The sequence below is a fragment of the Miscanthus floridulus genome, chromosome 7 (genome assembly GCF_019320115.1).
Source record: "Miscanthus floridulus cultivar M001 chromosome 7, ASM1932011v1, whole genome shotgun sequence".
NCBI lineage: Eukaryota > Viridiplantae > Streptophyta > Magnoliopsida > Poales > Poaceae > Miscanthus > Miscanthus floridulus.
The window spans coordinates 114,800,139-114,824,888 of NC_089586.1; the positions used below are offsets into that span (position 1 = coordinate 114,800,139).

Below are 24,750 nucleotides of genomic sequence, written 5' to 3' on the forward strand. Positions count from 1 at the left end.
GAACAGAGCTTGCTCATGCTGTACTTTGTGCACAGTTGCTTACTTTGTGCTGGTTTTAGAATGATTGGCGCGATAATTGTCCTCCGCCCGAGCATCCACAATCGGCGACATGATTTACAACTACTCTAACTACTACTTTCGGCCCATAGATAAAAGAAATAGGTTTAACACATCACACACAGATTATAGGTTCAACACATCACACACAGATAGTAATTCAACAGTTTAACAGACACATCAATACTCCATATTGTTGTCCCTGCACCATTTCTTGAAGTACCCCAACCTAAGGTCATGAGTTAATTTGCCACAGAAGAACTCCCTTTGGTACTTTGTTTCAAACATCTTGGACATAGCATAGACAACTTCAATGGTTCGCTCAATGCCACACTCAAATGCCAGCTCTTGACACCTCTCGACAGAACATGCAGCCTTCTCAATTGCACGTTTCTGCATTTCCTTAGTGTTGATTGCGACGGACTCCTTGTAGGTACTGGCTATGTCCGTCACAGCCTTCACCATTGGGCTCTTGCTTTTCTTCACTGGACTTGACAAAGTGCTTGAAGTGCTTAATGACCTCTTGCCCTTCTGGCTCCTCTGGGTGCTTGTACTTCTAGGTGTTGTTTGAAAGTCTTCCTCTTCCTCTGACTCTTCATCTTGCCCCTAACTCTCACCATAATCATCTCCAGGCACAAAGGCACTGCTTCCATCCACAGTGCACCCTCTAAAAAGTTGGTCAAGCAAATCCTCATTTGCTGGAGGACCCCACTGCAGCTTCTTTAGGTATGGTTTCTTCTACAGTGACAAATAAAATTGATGAGTTGCAAAACAAATGCCAAGATTGCTGACATGTTGCAAAATAAATTGAGTGCTAATACCTCTGTATTTGTTATCCAGAAATCAGAGTCGGCATCAATGGATCCATCTGGTTTCCTCCCCAATCCCGTGTGTGTTTGCATGTAACGCCAGAAAGAGTAGGTGCTTTTCAGTATGAGTATTTGGTTCTTCACCTGTAAACGGTTATAAAGCAAACGCCTTCTAGCCAGTAAGCCGTCGATAACGGCTTCGTAACCTTCACCACTCATTTGTGAACCATTATATGTTCCTGCTGCACATTGCTCCAGGCACAATTCTAACAAGCAAGCACTATTAACATCATTCCATTGGGCTCGATTGGTTTGGCTCACCGATAAACCTCCGGAACTCGCTAACTCCTCCGCATCATCCTCCATTTCTTCATCAGCGTTGTCAAAGGGAGCGCTAGAGCCAGATGGTTGCCCACGAACGGTACTCCTCGGTGCCCTCGGTGGCCGGGAACGCGGTACGCGCTGGCCGCCGCTGCCACGGAGCGCTGTGCTGGTGCGCTGGTTACGGCGGATGGGTGCCGTAGCGGCCGAGTTCGCACGCGGCCGGACACTGCCGCCTGCCCCCGAAGATGACCCGCCTGGGAAGACGCCACCGTTTCCTCTTCTGCGACCGGTAGCCGCCGAGGACGAGCCTCCAAAGTTCAGCTGGCGAGCAAAGGGTTGTGCCGAAGTCGCCCTTCCGTCTTCGTCTCCGGCTCCGGCTCCGGCAAGCGGTGGGCAATAGGGAGGGAGCCCGGAGCCCCTGTCGTGGCCTGGGAGGATCTCGTCGTCGTCGCCCTGGAGGATTGATCCGTAGAGACCCAATCCCGGGAACCCCTCCCCGGTCGGCGCTTCAGAGTTGAGGTCGGCGCCGGCAGCGGGAGCGCGGGCGGGGCCGTTCGCCGACGTCTGTGAGCCCCAGTCGTCGAAGCCGTCTCCATCCATCGCGGGTGAGGAGCTGGAGCTGGTGGTCGTTGGCGAGCCGGATGTGGGGAGGTGGAGCGCGAGCGAGATCTGGTCGGCTGGGCTCTGGCGGCGGCGCAGCTCCTGCTTGCTGGGGGCGAGCGCCAGGGGCCAGCGCCGAGGGCGAGCGCGGGGGCGAGCGTCGAGGTCCAGCGCCGGGGGCGAGCGCGGGGGCGAGCGTCGGGGTCCAGCGCCGGGGGCGAGCGCCGGGGGCGAGCGCGGGGAGCGAGCGCTGGGGGCGAGGTGCGGTGGGCGGCAGCGCAGAGCGCTAGGGCCGGCGGCGGCGGCGCTCCATCCGTCGTCGCGCGAGGCGCGAGGAAGGGAATAAATCGGGCGATGGGATCCGGTGCGGGCGAGAGAGGTGAGAAAATTGCTTTCCAGTATGGACCCCACCAGAAATAACCCCAATTAGCATCTCCTTGGGGAGCTAGTTTTTTTGGATGGGTTAGATGCTTTTAATCCTACTCTAACCCACCTGTTTGGATATTTCAGGGTTATTTAAGCTCCAAATAACTCAAACTAACTCTAACCATGGGATCCAATCAGGGCCATAGTTTATGCTCTCATCATTGCGGATGCGTCGTTGATGTCCCATTTCGAATGGGCTCCATCGAGAGAGAGGGGCGCGTCTGTACTGCATCCCGGGACGCGTCTGTACTGCATCCCGAGACGAGGACGGCGAAAGAAAGTGTAGACTGGACTGGATGGGCACGCAGGCCCACGGCCCTGCGTGACCGATCCATCCTCCTGCCTCCCCGCTACGTGGACGCGATGTCGTCGCTCGCAGTTGGAAGCTTCTCTGGAGGAATTCACAAACACGCAATCGTGGACCTCGAGCTTCTCTTTCTCTCCCTCTGTCTCTCTCTGTGCAGTGCTGCTGCTGCGAATGCGAACCAATGCGCACATGAGATTTGGCCCTGACTGACATGGAGGCAGCAGCAACGACAGATCTTTGTTGCTCCGTGGATGCTTCCTGATCGATGAGCTAGCGGCGCAGCATGGACAGCGCAGGAGGGGAGTAGTTGTTGCAGTGCAAGTTTGGAGCGTTGAAATCATCATGGATCGATGCACGCACGAACGCCATGGATTCTGAGAGATGCCATCAGCAGAAGCGTCAGCCGCGCGCGCGCGTGTGTGTGTGAGCATCCGTTGATCTGTAATTTGTTTCAAGGGGCAGGCACCCGGCCGGCTGCATCTAGCAAGCTACTAGCACAATGTTGCCTATGCTAATCTAGTAAGCTAGCACAGTTGTGTATGCTAATTGGCAGTCGCTTGCCTAGGATTCCAAGGCGATGCGCCGCCGATAATCTCGCCTTCACATCTTGGACGCATTCCTACTTCCAATTTCCTACTGCCAGCCAGATTGCATAATTGTCTATACTACATTACTACTCCCTTCCCTCTGTCTAGAATATAGCTACGGTGTGTATTTAAAATTTTCAACTTTGTCCCAAAATATAGTATGTTTGAGTTGCCAAGCCAGATTGCATAGATCAAAATACCCCTGCTATTGTCGATTAGTAATAGCCTGCACCACTTTAACTCACTAGTGTGGTCTAAAATTATGTGAAATGATCTAAACTTTAGACACCGCTTTAGACCTTCTGTTTAGGATTTCAAGAGCTAAAGTAGTCTCCAAACAGGGCCTAAATAGCAGCATATGTATGCACATTTTTATTCGATCAACGTGGAGACATATATGCATCGTTGTGTTTAGTGATGGTCATATTTGACCTTTTATCACTCTCCAATCTTTGTGAGCAAGCTGGTTATAAAATAGGATTGTTATTGAGTAATGAGTTGTTACCACGGTCACCATCTGTGGTGCTTCTTGGACTCCGAGACGGCGTGACCTGTGTAAAAACTTTTTTTTATTTTTTGCGAGCAGACCTGTCTAAAAATTAAACTTGTTTGGCTACACTCCAGACTCTTAGTTGAAGTACAGCCAAATAAGCCTAATTTAGCTACCTGCGATACCTGCGACTTCGAGGCTCTGATCCAATGCGGGCTGCTGGTGCCGTGCATTCGGCCTGTGCTTGGAGAGTGAGGACAGCGAGGCAGATTGCTCCGCATGGCGTGGTGGCGTCCCATAACTGGTGAGGACGGCGATTGCTCCGCATGACAGACACCGACGCCGAACCGGCCGCGGCCAGCCACGCATTGCATTGGGATCTGCCCCGCAGGTCCATGCCCAACGGGTGATGGACCTCGACCACCCCAGCTACGACTACAAGCCTCTAAAGCCTAGAACCCGTCCGGTTTCGTCGTGTACGCCGAAATCCAGTAGGCGCTCTGCCGCTCTGGGAAGAAGTAGAACCGTGCACAGCTTATGGTTAGGGCGCGTTTAGATGCAAAAAATTTTTTTAGGTTTTTGGATAATGTAGCACTTTTATTTGTATTTGATAATTAGTGTCTAATTATGGACTAATTAGGTTCGAAAGTTTCGTCTCGCGATTTCTCACCCAACTGTACAATAAGTTTTTTTTTTCGTCTACCTTTAGTACTCCATGCATGTGCCGCAAAATTCGATGTGATAAGTACTACGTAAAAAATTTTAGGAACTAAACAGGCCGTTAGTTTCGAAATTTGCGCAGCTGCCGCTGCTAGCCGGACCGCTACGTACGTTCTGAACGGTTAGGATGGGTATAAAGGTTTGATCGTATTTGACCTGCCTCATTGTCCTACACTACACGATTCGAAAGCGCCGTACTACGCGCAGTATTAATACTACTCCTAATGAAGACACCACTTTTCAGGGAAAAAAAGTATTAGCGACCGTATATATCATGAATTTTGCGGCAGTACATTGATTTACAGGACTACACATCGTTGCCCGTCGCATTTTGTCTTCGTCACTTTAGTGGTGTGTAAGAAAATGTGAGAGAACACAGATTATTTACCGGGCTAGGCTCTGTTTGATCGATTAGTTGCTAATACGTACAGTAGCTAGCTAATACTCTCTATTTTAAAATTTTAAATTATAATAATAAAGTATTTTAGCTTTATATATATATATATATATATATATATATATATATATATATATATATATATATAACGTAATGTTCTGTAGCTGGTCGTAGAATAAATTATTCTGTGGCCACTTTGAGTTATGATAATTATTATACTAATTTATGAGATTATGATAACTCTCTCATAAGTGATTTACTATAACATTATGATAAGTATCATCTTGAGTTATAGTAACCCATGTATCGTAAATGTGTATTGTCATTATCGTAAATGGAGGTGGCTATAGAATAAGTTATTCTATGGCCAGCTGCAGAATAGCCTTACCGTAGTTTGAAATGGAAAGAGTAGTTCATATGAGCGTATAGCTGAACTATGTATCTAGAAAACCCAAACGTCTCGTAGTTTGAAATGGAGAGAGTAGTTCATATGAGCTAGTTTGTTAATCCAGAAATGTGAGCTAGTTTGGCCTAACCGGTCAAATAGTTGTTAGGTAGATATTCAGCTACCAATTAGCAAAACTATTAGCATAAGATCTATTTGGATCCAAGGAGATAATTGTTAGCTCTATCGATGGAACATGGCCCTTGTGATCAAATACCTTGCTCCAAAATTTAGCAATATTTAGGTTGCGTTTCGCAGCGAGATACGTTTAGAACCACTAGAATCGCTGCCAACCAAAGAGCGAGACGTTTCTAAGAGAATTACCTAGAACTGATTCTTGTTTTTGTATTAGTCCAGAAAAACACTCTAAAAGTGAAGCTGGCTTTTTAAGAGTGCGCTTAAGATTTACTCCCTCCGTCCCTAAATGTGTGTCGTCACAATTTACGTGCCGATAATTTTGATTCCATTTATAGAAAATACGTGCAACATTTTTATCTCCAAATAAATTTATTAAAAAACTAGATTTAAATATCTATCCAATGATACTAATTATGTATTATAAATATTAATATTTTTTAATATATATTTAGTCAAAGATGATTCTCGGGAAGCGAAAACGACAGACATTTAGGTACGGAGGGTGTAGAGAAGTTGAAGCGTGAAAAATTATATATAGGGCAATTTTTATTTCTTTATATGATGATTTAAAGGACGATTCTAGGAGAGACCGTTGGGAGATGCTCTTATAATTCGACCGTTCCGCAGCTTCCAAACCCGCTACCGTATCTACCGAGTAACCGGCCGAGGTAGTTTTCGTGTTCACCGATTCCTTCTCGGAAAGCAAGGAAAAGTTGACTCTGGGGCTCGCCAATTTTAATGACGTGACTCGAGAGAGGGCTGTTCTGTCACGTCCAATTGATTGCCGATGTGATTTCTTTACTGTGACGGTTTAAGAGATGCTATTGCAACGTTGGAAGCAGGTTGCTGCAGTACGTTTGGGTACAGGGTTCAAAAAGATTTTGCACTGTTGCCGCGTAGGGCAGCATAGATCCGCACCATTACGAGTTGTTCGTCATAAAAAATCGTAGATTATTTATCGATGATTAATTTAATATGAAAAAAAATATTATTTTAACTTATAATTCATGGTGGTACATGATCGCCCGAGAGCCAGAGCCAGCGGATTTCTGAAATCTGTTTGACGATCCAACGCCGTGTTTTTCTTGATGCTGATTTTTGACAGAATTTCCGTTTCCGTTGATCTTGGCACGTTAACGTTACTGTGACTGTACTTGCGTTTACCGTCCTAACAAACTGAGAGGGATCATCGGAAGAAGACTGGGCGGGCATGTCGTTTTCGAGAGACTGGGCGTCGCCTCCAGCTGCAGGGAGTCAGGGACCCCAAAAACTATGGGACAGGATCAGGGAGATTCCAAAAAATTTTGCACAGTATCTGTTATATCGAATATTGCGGCACATGCATAGAGTATTAAATATAGACGAAAAAAAAACTAATTGCACAGTTGGGTGAGAAATCGCGAGACAAAACTTTTGAACCTAATTAGTTCATAATTAGACACTAATTGCCAAATACAGACGAAAGTGCTACGGTAGCTAAAATCCAAAAAAATTTGGATCTAAACGGGGTCTCATTGCACCTGCGAAGTGAATTACCAAAAACGATAGAGTGCTTGTTTGGTTCGTGAATTTTGAAAATTTGGCTACCATAGCATTTATGTTTTTATTTGGTAATTAGTGTTCAATCATGGATTAATTAGACTTAAAACGTTCGTCTTGTAATTTTCAATCAAATTGTGTAATTAGTTTTTTTTATCTATATTTAATGCTTCATACAAATATCGTAAGATTTAATGTGATGGCTACTGTAATATTTTTTGAAAAACTTTTTAGGAAGTAAACAAAAAAGAAAGCGAATTGACGGGCAGGGAGCAGAAAGGCAGGCCATTAATACTTGACACCTCCCATTTCCTGCCCTCTTCTTCCTCCTCCTTCCCCTCCGCCATTGCTCGCTCCACAAGACATGTGCTGCACGCGCCAGACCTAGGGAGAGCTGGACAGAAGCGCAGGCTTCGGTCTCCTCCCATCCTCGCGGCGTCCTCTCGCTTGGGAGCGCAGAGATTCGGCTCTTCAGGGCTTTCAAGCTCTGCGCAGCGCAATCTGGTTCTGGTGAGATTTCTGCTGCGGCACATCTCCCCTCCAGTTTTGTTTTTCCCTGGTTCCTGATTCGGTCGCCTTTCGTTATATTGTGCTTTGGTCCTATAGATCTGTCTCGCCTGGGTTCCAGGATTGTTTTTGCTCATCTCTGCTGTTGTGCATTTCGCAGAAAGATGAGAAAAGTTCGCCCCTTCTTTTCGCGGCTGTTGATTCCTGCTTTCGTCAGCTTTCTGCAGCCAACACCAAAAGAAGAAATTGAAAAAAAAAGCATTTTGGTTTCGCTGAAATGTGCTCCGATTTCAACTCGCGAGCTTTGTGCACGCGGCGCGCCTTTAACTGCTAGGCAGTAGTATGTTTTTTTTTTGTGTGTGTGTGCAAGAAAAGGCTTTCATTCTGGGGCGGACGACTTTCTTTTGCGAGCAGCAATGATGTTCCTTTGGCGACCACTCTGCTGATCAAACATTTGTTTATTGCTAAAGAGTATGCTAGATCTGTAGCGTTGCATGATTGAGGTTAGTGGGGGCTGGACATAGTTTATGGTTGGAACAAGACCTTTCCTAGCTTGACAGATGATGAATCCCAAGTGCGGCCGGCGCACATTGAGCACCCAATGATGAGCGCCCATCGTCCCATGGCGGGAGGCGAATGCTGAATGTGGCCGTCATTTTCTTGGTTTATTATTTCTTTTGATAAATCTTGGTTTATTGCTTACTTCAATAGTATGTCGCAGCCTGCGGTAAGAAAAGAAGTATGTCACAGTCAGATGATGCGTTCTATTTTCTTGGGCCACCTCATTTCCTCTGTTCTTTTTGGGGAGTAAATATTTGTTGTGAGTTCAGTCACTGGGCGACCCTAGTTCATTGATTTGATCGAAGTTTTGCCCCCATTTGCAGATTGTCAATGGAATAGTCCATCGCAATGCTAAGGTTGCTTCCTGACTGACCAGATCGAGCTTGTTGCAGTCTCTGGTCATATTGTCTGAAAAACAGACAAGTGTTTCAACTATGGCTTCGAAGGCAATGCCCCAAATTCTCCCAGAAATGCCAAGCATCCCAGGCCCGAAGCAGTGCTCTAAAAGTGCTTCCCCTTTGGAGATTCCCCAGACAAACAATTCCTGTGCTTCAGCACTAACAGTGTTACCAGGAACAACTGACGTGAGCAAATCGAGTCATAAACCTGAGCCGAAGGAGCAGAAACCAGATCACCTCAAGGAACCTGTTGATGTTGCGTCGATCAAGTTTCCCATAGAATCAAGCAAGAAAGTAGTAGCGGAGCATGGGAGCATGAACGGAAGTTCCACTTCATTTCAGACATGTGAAGGGACTAGTCAAGCAAAGGTTAGCGCAAGTGCTAAGTTCACTGATCCATCCGAGATTGGTGACAGGGGCAATAGTGGAAGATGCAGGCCTAGCACAAGCAGTGATATCAGTGATGAGAGCTCATGTAGTAGCATGAGTAGCAGCACAAAGCCTCACAAGGCGAATGATTCGCGATGGGAGGCAATTCAGATGATCAGAACTAGAGATGGGATCCTTGGGTTGAGTCATTTCAGGCTGTTGAAGAGGTTAGGCTGTGGCGATATTGGCAGTGTGTATCTCTCTGAATTGAGTGGGACTAAGAGCCATTTCGCGATGAAGGTTATGGATAAGGCGTCACTAGCAAGCCGTAAAAAGTTGCTTCGAGCTCAAACAGAGAAGGAGATTTTGCAATGCCTGGATCATCCCTTCCTTCCTACACTCTACACTCACTTTGAGACCGATAAGTTCTCCTGCCTAGTTATGGAGTTCTGCCCAGGGGGAGACCTTCACACTCTTCGACAGAGGCAGCCTGGCAAACATTTTCCGGAGCAAGCTGTCAAGTATGTCTTGTCTGCATTTTATTACCATCTGCATATATTGCATTTCACTGCCTAACTACCTAATAGAGTTAAGGTTTTCGAGTTCATTAGTTTGAAATCATCATGACTGAAAAAAAATCTATAGCTTGCTGCCTTGTTTTCCACCTTCTGAGGTGCTTCGCTAATGAAATCTTCTCATGTTGCAGATTCTACATAGCAGAAGTCCTCCTAGCACTAGAATACTTGCACATGCTCGGTATCATATACCGTGATCTCAAGCCTGAAAATGTCCTTGTTCGGGAGGATGGGCACATCATGCTCTCAGACTTCGACCTCTCCCTTCGCTGTGCAGTCAGTCCAACACTGATTAAATCCTCAAACCCTGATGCAGAAGCACTCAGGAAGAACAGCCAAGGCTACTGTGTTGAGCCGTCCTGCATTATTCAACCATCATGTGCAGCCCCAACCACCTGCTTTGGCCCACGCTTGTTCTCGAAGTCTAAGAAAGATCGAAAACCAAAACCTGAAGCTGCCACCCCGATCAACCCTTGGCCTGAGCTCATAGCAGAGCCCAGCGATGCACGGTCAATGTCATTTGTTGGGACACACGAGTACCTGGCCCCTGAGATTATCAAAGGTGAGGGCCATGGTAGTGCTGTCGACTGGTGGACCTTTGGGATATTCTTGTACGAGCTGCTGTTCGGGAAGACACCTTTCAAGGGATCCAGCAACCGGGCTACACTGTTCAATGTCATTGGCCAGCAGTTGCGCTTCCCAGAGTACCCGGTTGTGAGCTTCTCAGCAAGAGATTTGATCAGGAGTCTACTTGTGAAGGAGCCCCAGCAACGGTTGGCTTACAAGCGTGGAGCCACGGAGATCAAGCAGCATCCCTTCTTTGAGGGCGTGAATTGGGCACTTATAAGATGTGCAAGCCCACCAGAGGTACCAAAACCTGTCGAGATTGAGAGGCCATCAAAGCATCCTTCATCGCCATCGGGAGCTGCTGATGCTTCCGTTGGTGCACCCCAGAAAGGTGCTGACGGCTACTTGGAGTTTGATTTCTTCTAGCAAACATGTGGGTTTTACTTTACTATATTTGTTTCTGCCACTGAATGTAGGATTTTCTGATGTTACGTTTTTAGCAGATGGTTGGTGCTGTAGATTTGTCTCTTCAACCTGTTTTTCTTTTTTCTTTTTTTTTTGGTACTTTACACTTTCTTAAAGTTCACATCTATAATTCAGCAAGTCCTGATTGTACTGATGTCCTGCAACGCCTTTACAAGACATTGTCATTTTCATATTTTTTTCCGTCCGTTTCAAATTGGAAGTCGATTTAGTTTTGTTCCAAGTCAACTTGTCAAACTTTAACCAATTTTGTAAAAAAATAATAATTAACATCCAATCCAAAACATTAAATAAAGGAAGTGAGTCTAGCTCAAGTGGTTAGGTAGAGGATGTGGTAATGCACCTAACCATCTTGGTTTTAGTCTTCAACTTAAATTTGGATGCCTAATTTCTTGTTAATGAAAAAGAGCATGATTTTTCTTAGGTTGGTCACATTTTATCAATATAAAATAAATGTACTATCAAAATATATCTCATAGTGTGCCTAATAAACCTGGTTAAAGATATTTTTGTATATTTTTTTCTATAAACCTGGTTAAAATCAGAAAAAAAAAATGACGGGGGGCGAAGAAATTGACTTACGGTTTGGAAAGGGAAGAGTAGTTATTATGACCGATTTCTTCACTCTTCGGTACGGTTTATGCCTATTCTTTCTAATGCCATGTCCATGTCACTGGTAAACTTTACAGTCACATGCTCGCTCTACGATCTCACAGGTCACATGCTTGCTCTACTAGTTTTGAATTTGGTGATCACACAGCAACCGCTGAATGACAGCAAAAGGTTAACAGAAAGCTCCGACCAGATAGCATCATTTAAGATGACCATCAGACTATGCATCAGAGACCTTCAGAGATGTATCTGCGATCGTCAGCCGCAATTACCGTTCGTTGGCGCCCTATACATGTATCCGCGATCTTCAGCAGCAACTACAGCCTCCATGGCTTCATGCAAAATCCATTGCCGTCTCGCCGGGTTCACCATTGAAACATGCACGCACAGGTTGTCGATAAAGGAAGTTCAAAGTTCAAATTTCAAAAAGAAAAAGAAAAAAGAGGGAGATAACTTCTGCATCAGATGAACATATTTTCCAATCAACCTGACATTGTTTTAATACCTCGATGCTCCGGAACATCCAAAATCCAAACAAAAGATAACATCATCACAGTGAATGTTGATGCCCAGGCCATCGCCTTGCTTATGATTAACTGCAGCTAAGGCATCGAAACTTCGATAGCAGTGGACGTTCACAAGGAGTTTACACACGAGAACACAGTAGCCGCAACACCTTTTCATCACCATCTCCAGAAACGCTACTTTAAGGTTCTAAGCCTCGCATTACTATGCACAGGTAAATATTATTCTCATCCCAGACTGTTTTACCACAATAAGCTGTTTCACCTAGACTTGTTTTGGGCACCTCTTCAAGGATCTCTCAAGTTCTTCAGTTGAGGTTCTTGTAGATTCTGACAGAGACAAACACCGCTGCAGCAGCTGCGACAGCAGCAAGAGCGGCATAGGTGTCAGCTCTCTCCCAGGTCTCAAACCAGGTGGGCATCGGGCAAGTCTTTGTATTCCCCTTCTTGCTGCCAGCACCACCCTCCTTGTCGTTCTCCTCAGAGCTCTTGGGGTTCTGATCAGCTGCGATACTCTTGTCCTGTTTTTCCTTTGGCAGGTCAGTTTGGCAGCAGGTGAAGCCACCATTGCCTTGGCAGCATCCACCAGCTGCTGCAGGGTTGCAAGAAGCACCATCTGTTCCGGTTTCTTCAAGGGATTCTTTGCCACCATTTAGCATGCTCCGAAGCTCGAGAGCTTGCTTCTGCTGCTCCTCGGATAAACCCATCTGCCCCCTGCAAGACACCATATATAGCACACACATAAGAACCCCAGGACAAAGAAACACTCAGCTATCAATCAAACATATATTGTAGGATCGCTTGAACATAGCAAATTAGCAATGGAGGCAGAAAGCATTAATTTGGTGGCCCCAGTGCCTTGTAACACAAGTACAAAAAGTCAAAAGGGATTTGGAACATGCATTATTAGATTCAGGAAACACCATTCTTCTATTGCAACAAAGAACTGTGAATATGAACACTGAACAGCTTGCCATGTAAGGGTCATTCTTTAAGTTCTGAAGTTGGTGCAACTAGAAGTACAAAGACATATACATGAGTATCAAATTCAACCAGGAAGTAGACTTGCTACGACATTCCACATTAAGCAGTTGGAGAATTCCAGCGAAGCATTAATGAAATATCATTCTTGATCAGCTATCCTCATGAGCAGATCAATACATACAAAGTGAGTGATTTGACATAGCGCAGACAAATCCAACACTGAGATTCTGGATAAACTCACACCAATAAAGGAGGATAATTTAAAAAGGATTTCAAATATGAAGTTCATATAGGAAATCTCCTGTGTATGAGCATGGCTGAACAGAAAATGCACTATACAAGAACACAGATTCACGCATGCTTATAGTGCATTGTCTTGAACAACTTTAATGCACAAGTGCAAAATTCAAATGCACAAAATTCAAATTAAGACTTTGGCCCCATAATATACATTAGACTACCGAAATGCACATAGTTTTGAACATCGTGATCTCCAATTCTCCATTGAAGCTAAAATTAAGCATTACTAAAAGGATGTATTAACAGTACTACTTTAAGTAATGCAATTAAACTAGAACATTATGCAGGTTTTTTTTTGTATGATTAATCATAGAATATATTACACATGTTCACATAAGCATGTACTTTGCAGGATAAGAAAGAGCAATATAATAGGCTGGGAACCGACATCTAGTCATTCATGACTCCACAACATGATAAGATGTAAATGATGAGTAAACAATTCTAAGTTCTCAACCCATGGTATACAGATAGGAGAACAAGGGTTTAACAAGGAGGATACCTCCATAGATGGTCCACAATTTCTCCTTGTTCAATATGTTTATGCAGCAAAACAGGCACGTCATCAGGAACAACATAACCATACCTACAATTGCAATTGTAGTGAGCACTAATTGGATTATAAATGGACAGAATGTGCATATGCAAAAGTAAAAAAAAACAATAGTTGCACAAGACAAAGTGAAGGGTTAATGTTAATTTAATAACAGTCCTTACCAATGACCAGTCACACCTCCCTTAGCATCAGAACTGAAAATGATGACATTTCCTGCATACTTATGACCTCCCACGTGTGCGCATGCACTGACAGACACCTGACCATCAAGTCCCAGTCCATTTATCTCTTCCTTGAACCTTTTAATCAAAGCAGGTCCACAAACACCACACCTTTTGTCCCTGCTTCCATGGGAGCAAACAAAAACATAGGAACCACTCATAGGCTCAGGAGATCCAGGAAGCCAGTCAATATCCTTCACAAGCACTTCTTCAACAAAGTTGTCGACATCAAAATGGGTCAGCCCTCTGCAAACATATGTCGCAGATTGAAAATTAACAAATAGTTGACTTTGAAGCCTAAATACCACATGTTTATTAGTTAGCACGCTTGCAGCTTACTTGTATCTGACCATATCTGGAAAGATCAACACATCTCCATTTGATGATTCAGTGCCATCTTCTCCTTCACAGATGGTCAATTTGATCTGTGACGTGGTAGTATATAGCAGTCATTGGATATATATATGTATATATGTAAAACAGGGATGAATTAGCAAAAACTACCGAACTTACAACCTTTTTTGAAAGCATTTCTTTTCAAAAAGAACATAAACAAGCCACATAGTGGACAAATCAATATTCTTAATACTATAAAATATCACCCCAAAAGTTACAACTGTGCAATAACAACATGCTCCCAGAAGACAATAGATCAAAACAATTAGGTAATACCCTCTCAAGGAGCCTATATACCGAAAGCACTAGTTGCTTATTTGTTATTTGGGACACAGCAATAGTCAAAATCAGTTTGGTGCCTATATTATATGAGGTGATACAAATTATTTCTCCCACAGTTAGAACAGTTCGGGTTCTACCATATACTTTGGATAACAGAGCAGAAACCTAAAGACCTGAACAGTGACAAACTGACAATAGATTTGGCAACATCTTATAGACACACAGGACATGTTTTTGCATTTCTTCCAAACCATCAATTATGTAAATCATATGATGAATGGCAACACTCATAAATAATAGAGGCAGTGATTTTTATGTTTCGGACTAAAATGATTCAATTAGGAACAAGTCGACCCTGGAGCTCAACCAATATATGTCAAACCCATTCAAGTCATAGCTGAACACACATAATAGTATATGCGAAGAACATTTGGAATATCAATGATTCCCACGAAAGAAAATGAGCATGGACTTAAACCCACTACGGTAAGCTATTACTTAGATGGCACTTGAGGGGGGAAACAGAGACTAGTTGAATCTAAAGTAACTTTGAAAAAACCAAACAGGGCAAATAACCACTCAAGCTTCAAATAATCATTAACGAAAATTGGCACCAACTCATGGTACCATTAGCAAATAACCATGTAAAGAACCCAAACAAGGAGCAGAAGAACCATATAATGTTCATTAACTACCTCTTATACTTAAGCACTGGAAATGCATCATGGGTGCCAAGCAAAAAGTGATCCAGATAAACAACTACATTTCGAATTAAAAAAGGTGCACTAGGGTTCTATCCAATTAAAATAATCAGAACATATATACAGTTAAAGCATAAAAGCTAAACCAGAACATAAGCTAGACTCACAGAGCCCAATAATACACAATTCCTGAGCCATGCGCAAATCCCCGAATAATGATTCAGATGTCCTACCAAAACTACTAAAAACACGATTCATGACTTCAGGGTCCACAACATCAACAGATGGGATTGGAATGGAACCATGAATAACATCAACATAACCCTAACAGGTAGAGGAGCCATACATAGTTCATACCTCTTAAACTTCAGCATCAGAATAGAATCATGGAATATGGATAAACAAAATGTAAGCAGAATCCAAATTATGATGATGGGATCCAGACAAATAGATGTATTAAGCCAATCAATTCATGGCCAGCCGTGCACAGTCCAGTTAAACAAAACCGAACATATTATAAATTCAAAACATAAATGCCAAACCGCAACTAAAGCTAGAGTCGCAGAGCCCAATAGTACGAAGTGTTTCCTATGCCAAGTCCAATCCCCAAGCCAAGATTCAGATATCCAACAGACTATACTAAAAGATCAAGTAGCAGCCAAAATCTTCACTAGTTCACAGATTCAGATATCCAACAGACAATACTAAAAGATCAAGTAGCAGCCAAAATCTTCACTAGTTCACACTAAGGCCTCATAAGCAACCACAGACAACAAGGTGTAGTTAGAACGGGCGCAAAGCATTAAATATCAGCATCCCTAGATTCTAGTGGCGAATTCAGCGACGAAAACCATAATCACAACCGAACAGAACATCCACCAAAGCACTCTGTCGACAAGGATCGTAAAACCCAAACTAACCTCGCCCGTGTGCAGACAAACCAACCATACTAGATCACGTGATACCTGGAGCTAGTTGAATACTTACTCTAAAAAAGGGTCCAAAATCCAAATCACCAGCTTCCAGTTGGCAATTCCCCCAAATCAACTACGGAAAACCCAGCCAAAAGCGTACCAAAAACCACAACGCGGTACCGAACCAGCTAATTTCTGAGACGAATAAAAATTAGGAGGGAGCCATATGGATGCTCACGGTCTTCTTCAGATTGGGCTTGCGGGCCTTGATGGCGGCGGCGAGGAGGCGGGGGAGGCGATCAGACTCAGAGGCCTCGAGGCGGGACGGCCACACGTCCGGGCCCTTGTAGCAGAGGAACACATGGCGCTCGTGGAACCCCACCGTCCCGACCAGCTTCTCCTTCCCGAGCTCCGGGCGCTGGAACCCGAACTCTGCGTCTGGATCCGGCACCGCGGCCGCGGCGGCGAGGGCCGCGTCCGTCGCGTCAGCCGCCGGAGCCGGAGCCGCGAGGGGGGCATCACCCGCCGTAGGGGAGGCCATGAGGAGGCGGAGTGGCAGTAGACGGCGGCGGGTTGGTGCGCGCTGCGAGGAAGAGAGTGGTGGTGGTGGAAATGGAAATTGCTTGGGGAGTGTGCGGAAAATGTGTAGCATCTCCTCGGGTTTTTATGGCAAGAGGAGGGGAGTTGTTCTTGGAGACTCATTATAAAAGATCCTAATAGCTGTGTGTCCTTAAAAAATTTCAGCGATTTTTAGTGTCACTACTCTAACTTTTTCGTGTCTTTTATGTCATTTTTGTTAGTTTGGGCTCTAACACCATCAAACTACAGGTGTGAAAAGACGAAAATACCCTTAAGTTCAAATATGTTATTAATTTTTTTAGCATCTTAACGACTTTAAATGAAAAAACTCAAAACTAGAAAGTTGTAGATCTCGTCGAGATCTATAATTTTTATATAATTTTTTTTATTTAATTTCATAAAAAAATATGATTTGATATGATTAATATATCTTAGAAAAATCATTTTTTTTTTGCGGAATTAAATGAAAAAATTATATAAAAATTATAGATCTAACTTTCTAGTTTTGAGTTTTTTCATTTGGAGTCATTAAGATGCTCAAAAAAAAATTAATAACATATTTGAACTTAAAAGCATTTTTGTCTTTTTACACCTGTAGTTGAACGATATTAGAGCCTAAACTAATGAAAGTGACATGGAGGACACGAAAACATTTATAATGACACACGGAGAAAAGTCTCTTGTTCTTGCTCAAGGGGAAAAGTCACGCCCACGGCCGCGGACCACAGCTGGCGTTGGCCCACTTGTCGGTGAGAATTTGGTTTTGTCAATCAATTTATTTTAATACCGCGGGACCAACACAAAGAGGGTGACGTCAACCAGAGAACCCAGAAAACTTTTGCTTCTTGTAGAGTTGCAGTCCGGTGTGCCGTGTGCGTGCCCGTCTCAATTTTATTCCATTTTAATTAAATATATATAAATACATTAACATTTGTGAAGTGTAATAAATTATATTAAATTAAATTAACAGTATATTGTTAAATTTACAGTGTAATAATATACTATTTTTATAATAAATATGTTGGCAATATTTCTAATAAAACTAGTCATTTAAAAAAGATTTCTCAAAGTACAATTATTTTTCAATGAAGAGAGTAATTTGTAAGGTCCATAATAGTCTAGACTATTAAAATCCATAATTTATAAAATATAATTAATTAGGATCTAAATAGATGGATGGTTGGTTTGATTCTACGGAACGATAACTATTAAGCGAAATCAGGATATGACTTAACCAAACACGATCCTAGTGATTTTGCCGTGGATCTAATATGTTTATCGCTGGCCCTGGGTGTTCGGGTTACCCGAATATTTTGGGTCAGGTAGTTCGGGTAATAAGATATTCCGATAATGAAAAATGTTACTTATCGGTATTTCGAGTAAACACCAACGAGTAAATTTGTGTTAATGCGCGTCTGGCCCAGATGGTATGCTAAAAAGACACAAGGTTTATACTGGTTCGTACAGAATATCCCTACGCCCAGTTCGTGGCAGCTGTTCGTGTTATTAACACTAAAAAGTTCGCAGTAGGGGTTACAAATGAACGAGAGAGGGACGGATCCCAAGTCTGATGGAAAAGGTCGAATGGGTGCTGAGAGCTTGGTTGCTGCTCAGTTACGTGGCGTGATGTGTGATGTGATGAAAATTGATCCCTTTAGTGGGGTGTCCTGTTTTTCCTTTTATAGGCCAAGGGAGAGCAGGGATTACAGATGGAAGAAAAAAGAAAGAAAACCAGAGGCAAATGAGGTCCTTCAAGGATGTCGGGTCTTCCTTTTCTTCTGTGCGGGCCCCGCTGACATGGCAGGCGGTGGCAGGGATAGCCCCACGCGGGGCGCATGTCTAGGGCCGCGTTGAGCGTCTTTTCGCTGATGATGCCATGTCCTGGCATTGTCAGTGAGTTGTCAAGTCCCATCCCGCCCCGACAGACGAGGCGGCGGACTAAGGTGTTGATCCACGGCCATATAGGGAGCAGACGGTGCAATAACCACACGTCCGTTATTGTAGGTGGTGCGAGTTTCCTCCTGGACCGTAGTGGTTGTCGTGAGCTTCCGTCAGGATCCATGCCCGAGGGCAAATGGCGGCGCCCACAACACTGTAAGATAAATGTCGACGCCTACAATACTGTTTGGGCTCTGTCATGCCTAGAAGGTCATAAAGTGCCCTTCTGTCATGTCCTAACGGTACTTTCCTGCAGGCGTACAGGGTACGATCCTCGGTATTGTGGTTGACTTGAGTGCCCTGTCTTATTTGTGTGCATCGTTACGAAGGAGTCGCACGCAGACGTCGGGTGAGGCGGAGTTAGCCCCCAAACGTTGGGCGAGGCGGAGCCGGCCCTTGGACATCGGGCAAAGTGGAGCCGGCCCCCAGACATCGGGCGAGGCCGAGCCGGCCCTCAGGAGTTAGCTTGAGGCTGAGTCAACCCTCAGGGGTTGGACGAGACGGGGCTCGTGGCTGTAGTGCCCATCGAGGCGGAGCCAACCCTCGAGGGTCAGACGAAGCAGGGCCCATGGTCTCGGTAGTCAGACGAGAAGGGACCCGGCAAGCGGTGTAGTCGCGCTCTTGATCGCGCGGACGAATCAATGTTGATGGTCATTAGCTCCTTCTCTTCGGGTACCCTAATATTGGTCCCTGACACTACCCGATGTTAGCCCCGAAAAACCACTACCTGATGTTTCGGGTATCCGATAATTGGGATTCAGGTCCGAGGATTCCCAAACTACCTGATATTCACATAAATCTACCGTCAAGATCTGACTGGGGACTAGGAGACACATAGTCACAGACGATGGCGGTCGTTGAGACCTGACGTTGATGCGTTGGTGTGCGCTGGTGTTGACGCTGGGCGCCGGGTGTGTGTGCCGTGTGGGAGGCTTGCATCAGTGACCCCGGGTCACCGTCGGGGCGTAGGCACAGGCAACGCCGCAGCGTCGGGACTCGGGCGGTTGCTATCGGGTAGGCGCTACTCTCGGGCCTTGGCCTCGCTGCTCAGGCATCGGGCGAGGGCAGGGACTCGGCCGCGCTGGGCGGAGGCATGGGCGGTGGGGGATTTTTTTTTAATTTTAACATTTTTTAGAAATTAATTTTAAATCTAATACGGTCGGTTTTTTAAAAAAACCAACACTTTTGGCCGCGCCTATTACCCTAGCGTGGCCAAATGTCTGTACCGCGCCATGCATGGTGGCGCGGCAGAGGGTTGACGTGGCGGCGACCAGAATCGCTGAATGCTGACGGGGCAAGGCCTGCCGCACCACCGATCTTGGCGCGGCACTGTCGCGCCCTGATCCGTGGCGCGGTAGAGCCGAATAAAACCCCTACCGCGGCCCACGCGTGCCAGTGGCCGAGCAGCCGCCGTTGCCCGAGCAACGCCACCGGCGGCGACAGGGGCGAGCAGACTTCCTCGTGGAAGTGGCTCATCCCCAGCACCCAACCTCGCTGGTTTCAACGGCGTGGCAGCACCCTTCCTCGGTCACGAAAGCAGCTCGTCCCCAACACTCAACTCCTCTGCTGGTACGATTCATCCTCAATCCCTGGCAGATGCCTTGGATTCTTCACCAATCCATGGTAGGCGAGGCTACCTAGTCGGATTTGGCGTAGTTGCCTCTTCACATGGCAGATGTGCCTCCACCAGTCCAAGTTCTCCTCTACATCAATCAAATTGGGAACCGGCATCGTAATCCTTTTGCTTCAATTCTCGCGTTTAGCTATAGGCTATAGCCTTGATTTGATTGAATTCGTATTCTGCATTTCTGCTCATCTAGGGAAATCTATCCTGCTACGTTTTGCCATCATAGGAAAATCTATCCTGCTACGTTCTGCGATTCTATTTTAGTTACCTATATGCTATGTTGCCTTGGTGATTTTCTAGACAACAGAGAAATAGTGGTAGTTCAGTTAGTTCTTTTTCAGTTAAACATGCTAATATATGGAACCTGCAACTCTAACTATTGAATGCTTTCAGTTACTGATAACTGAACAATTATCTGATCATTGAATTTTTTTTCTAGCTACTGGATGTTATCAGTTCAATAGAATTGATCACTGATTTTTTTTCTATCTACTGAATGTTTTGTAGCTACTAATTTTTTTCTAGCTATTGAATGTTGTTAGTTCACTAGAATTGATCACCGTTTTATTTTTTCTAGCTATTGAATGTGGCCAGTTCACTAGAATTGATCATTGATTTTTTTTTCTAGCTACTGGATGTTGTCAGTTCACTAGAATTGATAATTGAATGTTTTCTAGCTACTGATTTTTTTCTAGTTATTGAATTCTTTTACTTATTTTACTTGTCTGTTAGTTTGATAAATACATATCCAACAGAAATTTGATAAGAAATATATACTTGCAGGGACAACAACACACATCCCCCTAGTGGATTTATGGGTTTATTCAACAACCAACCCTATTATCATAGAATTCACATTTTGTTGGTGTTCCATCTCATTATGCACCTTTCAAGGCACCAAGGCACGTCGATGTTGGCATTAGTTTTGCCTCAATGGGTGCACCACAACCTAACAACTGCAGAAGTTCGTCTCAAGAAGTGGAAGTTTTATCTGACCAGCAGGCTATTGATGTTGATAGCGATACAGAGAATGTCAGGACTACGGATCATGTGGACACCAGAAGAAGACAAGAAATTGATGAGTGCTTGGTTGAAAAATTCAACAGATTCATCTGTCGGAGCTGATAGGAATAACGAGCATTATTAGGGTGATGTTGTTAAGTCATACAACATGACTATCTAGTCACATAGGAAAAGAAATTCAAAGCAAGGCAATGATCGATGGCACAAGATTAATTGGTGGACTGATCTGTATGAATGTGCATATCTAAAGGCTCGCAGGCTATTCACAAGTGGGTATTCTGATCAGATGTGGATTGATGCAGCAGACAAGTTATATTTGGTAGACAACAAAAAGGCAAAGCTAGGTCCCTTTGTGCTAAAGAATGTTTGGAAAATATGCCGAGAGGTGCCAAAGTGGAAAACATACAATGAAGACCTAAGGAATGCGCGTAAAAGGAAGTCGTATCACATTGAAGGAGAAGTGGAGTAAGATGATGATACTAAAGAAATGCATGAGCGACCTATTGGACAGAAGGCAGCCAAAAAGGCCGCTCGTGCTACAAAAGGGAAGTCCAAAGGATCAAATTTGGATGATGATGGGAAATCTAAGGAATCGGCGATTGATGTGGAGAAGCTTGAAAATTTTAGCAAAATCTAGGAAGATTTAAATGCAAACCGCATGAAGGTATTGGCACAAGACTGGCACATCTTATAGCTAAGGAGACCACCAAGGCAAAAAGGCTTAAGAAGGAATCAAAGATGATGCATGCTTACAACACTCTCATCTCTCAAAATACAAGTTCAATGTCCGATGAAGAAAAAGCTGAGCGTGTTGCTGCTATGAAGTGTTTTAGGAAGACATTATTTCCTGAAATGATTTAGTCAGGTATGCACACATGCTGTTTTAGTTACATGTATGTTACTTGTCAGTTACCTGCACCCATCCTTGATATATCTGTTCATTTCTACTCCAGGAAAAAGGAGAAAGCCATAGTGAGATGTGCTGAAAATTCTACCGATGGCATGATAATTTTCAATCTTAGTGTTTCGGTCTTAGTTGTCCGATGGCATAATAATTTTTAGTCTTAGTTGTCTGATGGCATGATAATTTTCAGTCTTGTTTTAGTATTAGTGTTTCGGTCTTAGCTGTATGGAACATGTTGTATGGAACCTGCTGTGTAAACCTATTAAATGTTTGCATGTCTCCCTGTGTGAATGTGCTAAACGTCTGATTTTTCAGTTACCTGCATGTCATGTTTTTTTAGTTTCCTGCATGTCACTTGGATTTTTTAGTTTCCTACATGTCACTTGAATTTTTAGTTTCCTGCATGTCACTTGAATTTTCAGTTACTTGCATGTCACTTGATTTTTTAGTTACCTATCTGCATGTATCCTATGTGAAACAGTCAACTGTCTGCATGTCTCCTTGTGAAACTGTCCACCGACTGCATATCTCCTGTATGAATCTCCATCTAGTCGTAGGTTACGGACTATAAAAAGGTGGCTTGGCTCCATTCAGTCGGCATAGGATCTGTAGTTGTTTTTACCAGTATTATGGAACCACATCCACCAAACGATGATGAAGATGATCTACCAAAAGCCGATGCCTTTGATCCTACAGAGGTGTTCACCATGGAAGGTTTCCTAGCGGAGGATGAAATTGTAGAAGAATTTGTGAGGAAGATTGGAGATGGATTGAAGGCTGACATCGAAGGAGGAACATCATCTGTGATTCACCGCCGATGACAAAGTGGACCAAGGAGGTACATACCAAGGAATCGAGAAGTAGGTCATGATGATCTTGTCGCTAATTACTTTTTTTCTACAAATCCTATCTACACCGATGAGATGTTCCGTATAAAGTTTCGGATGAATAAACCATTATTCCTGCACATCGTGCAAACTCTTAGCAATTGGGATCCTTATTTTACCCAAAGAGTTGATGCAACTGGTAGGGATGGACATTCACCCCTTTAGAAGTGTACCACGGCAATCCGGATGCTAGCATATGGCTTGTCGGCCGACCAACTTGATGAGGTACTAAAAATTACGGCAATCACTTGTTTTGAGATTCTAGGAAAATTTGCCATAGGGATGATTGAATGTTTTGGTCAAGAGTACCTGCGCCCTCCTACAAGCGATGAACTAGAAAAAAATCTTACAAGAAAATGAGACTCGTGGTTTTCCAGGAATGTTGGGAAGCATCGATTGTATGCATTGGGCATGGAAGAATTGTGCGAAAGGTCATGTTCACACGTGGCGACAAAGGTGTTCCTGCTATGATCCTTGAAGCAGTGGCATCTCATAATCTTCGTATATGACATGCTTTTTTTGGTACCGCCGGATCTTAGAACGACATCAATGTCCTAAACAAGTCACACTGTTCATCAATGTCCTAAAAGGGAAAGCTCCAAGGGTACAATACACCGTAAATGGAACATAGTATGATATGGGCTACTATCTCGCCGATAAAATATATCCAGAATGGGCGGTCTTCATGAAGACAATATCAGCCCCTCAAATGGATGAAGACAAATTGTTTGCATTGATGCTAGAAGGAGCGAAGAAAGATGTCGAATGTGCATTTGGCGTATTGCAATCTCGCTTTTATATTGTTCGTCGACCATCAAGGTTATGGAAGCAGGGAGACATTACCAACATAATGCAAGCTTGTGTTATCTTTCACAGTATGATAGTGGAGGATGAGAAGGAATTGGTTAGAGTTTCCTTGGATTTGAATGAGAATGCAAGCGTGACAATAGTGCTCCCGCCTGAAGTGCATACAAGTGATAACCCCAATCCATGCTTCGCGGAGGTGCTTAGAAGGAATTCCGCTATCCAAGCACGGCCAACACATAGACAACTTAGGGATGATCTTGTTGAGCATATATGGAAACGCCATGGAAACAAAGAAAATTAGACATAAATGTTTAAATCATATTTGATTTATGGGGAAGAAGATCGTATATTATATTTGAGTTATGAAATATATTATATTACATTATATATATAATATATATGATTTACTTTGAATGATTTGTTTTGTATCAATTAACAATACAATGGTACACATAATGGTACATAGAAATGATATTCATGATTGATCACGGCTACATGCAAACATTAAACGATTTATAGATAGTCAAATAGACAACAACTGTCTGTGAGTTATATGAGCTATCTGTTTAGCCATTGTAAATCCTAAAAACTTACCATAGAGCCGACTGCCAAACGAAACTAGCGGGGGCCTAAATATAAAAAGTAAAATAATCACTCCAGATTATTTCCCATCCTCCCGCACTTATTTTCCTATACTCGGTTCAGCGGCCTATCTGTCCGAGGGGTGGGCCTACTCTGTTTTTTTTATTAACGACGAGTCAACTCTCAAGTAGGGGTCGATTCTTCTCTCTTCGTCATGTATCGGACTTCTGCAACGGTGATGAGTCTGAGTCTCTTTTGCCAATCCACGTTGGATCATGAGTCTGGCCATTGGAGAAGCCCTAAGTTAAAGTTCACTGAGCTAAAAAAAACTATTCTACCTCTCCGAATTATCATCGCTATTACTAAGTTAAAGTTCACTGAGCTAAAAAAAACTATTCTACCTCTCCGAATTATCATCGCAATTTGAATTTTCTTCTCAAACTCCATAGCCACACATCTTACCCCTTAGACTCTCAAAATCATTCACATTGTCTCCATGCACGGGTTTGGAGTGGTTTTGAAGGTGGTTTTGCTCTGTTTTAATAAAAAATCATAAATATTTGATATATTTTTTAAACCACAGAAAATGTATCTAAAGTTTAAAAAAAATCAAG

At 43.7% G+C, this 24,750-nt stretch overlaps 2 protein-coding genes and 3 pseudogenes across 2 annotated transcripts; 3 read left to right on the forward strand and 2 right to left on the reverse strand.

Annotated features, from left to right (window-relative positions):
* Positions 1 to 237: 237 nt before the first annotated feature.
* LOC136466101 (uncharacterized) lies at positions 238 to 1,232 on the reverse strand (annotated as a pseudogene).
* Positions 1,233 to 7,136: 5,904 nt separating this feature from the next.
* Positions 7,137 to 10,436, forward strand: LOC136464347 (protein kinase G11A-like). Its single transcript, XM_066463306.1, has 3 exons — positions 7,137 to 7,349; positions 8,231 to 9,195; positions 9,381 to 10,436. Exons 2-3 carry the CDS (start codon positions 8,342 to 8,344, stop codon positions 10,240 to 10,242), a joined length of 1,716 nt encoding a protein of 571 aa, XP_066319403.1. The 5' UTR covers positions 7,137 to 7,349; positions 8,231 to 8,341; the 3' UTR covers positions 10,243 to 10,436.
* Positions 10,437 to 11,385: 949 nt separating this feature from the next.
* Positions 11,386 to 16,474, reverse strand: LOC136467649 (uncharacterized). The gene is made up of 5 exons (XM_066466416.1): positions 16,028 to 16,474; positions 13,836 to 13,921; positions 13,437 to 13,742; positions 13,222 to 13,305; positions 11,386 to 12,149 (listed from the first exon to the last, which is right to left on the reverse strand). Exons 1-5 carry the CDS (start codon positions 16,439 to 16,441, stop codon positions 11,744 to 11,746), a joined length of 1,296 nt encoding a protein of 431 aa, XP_066322513.1. The 5' UTR covers positions 16,442 to 16,474; the 3' UTR covers positions 11,386 to 11,743.
* Positions 16,475 to 20,843: 4,369 nt separating this feature from the next.
* On the forward strand, positions 20,844 to 21,593 carry LOC136466102 (glutathione S-transferase T2-like; annotated as a pseudogene).
* An 896-nt stretch (positions 21,594 to 22,489) lies between these two features.
* LOC136466103 (uncharacterized) lies at positions 22,490 to 23,855 on the forward strand (annotated as a pseudogene).
* The last annotated feature ends 895 nt before the right edge of the window (positions 23,856 to 24,750 follow it).

What these genes read in the sequence shown, in the direction of transcription:
- LOC136464347 (XM_066463306.1), top strand. Translation starts at nt 8,342, where the DNA reads ATGGCTTCGAAGGCAATGCCCCAAATTCTCCCAGAAATGCCAAGCATC. An exon ending in TTTCCGGAGCAAGCTGTCAA is followed by an intron (nt 9,196 to 9,380) that starts GTATGTCTTGTC and finishes CTCATGTTGCAG; the next exon opens with ATTCTACATAGCAGAAGTCC.
- LOC136467649 (XM_066466416.1), bottom strand. Translation starts at nt 16,441, where the DNA reads ATGCTACACATTTTCCGCACACTCCCCAAGCAATTTCCATTTCCACCA. An exon ending in CCAGATATGGTCAGATACAA is followed by an intron (nt 13,743 to 13,835) that starts GTAAGCTGCAAG and finishes ATATGTTTGCAG; the next exon opens with AGGGCTGACCCATTTTGATG. An exon ending in GGAGGTGTGACTGGTCATTG is followed by an intron (nt 13,306 to 13,436) that starts GTAAGGACTGTT and finishes TTGCAATTGTAG; the next exon opens with GTATGGTTATGTTGTTCCTG.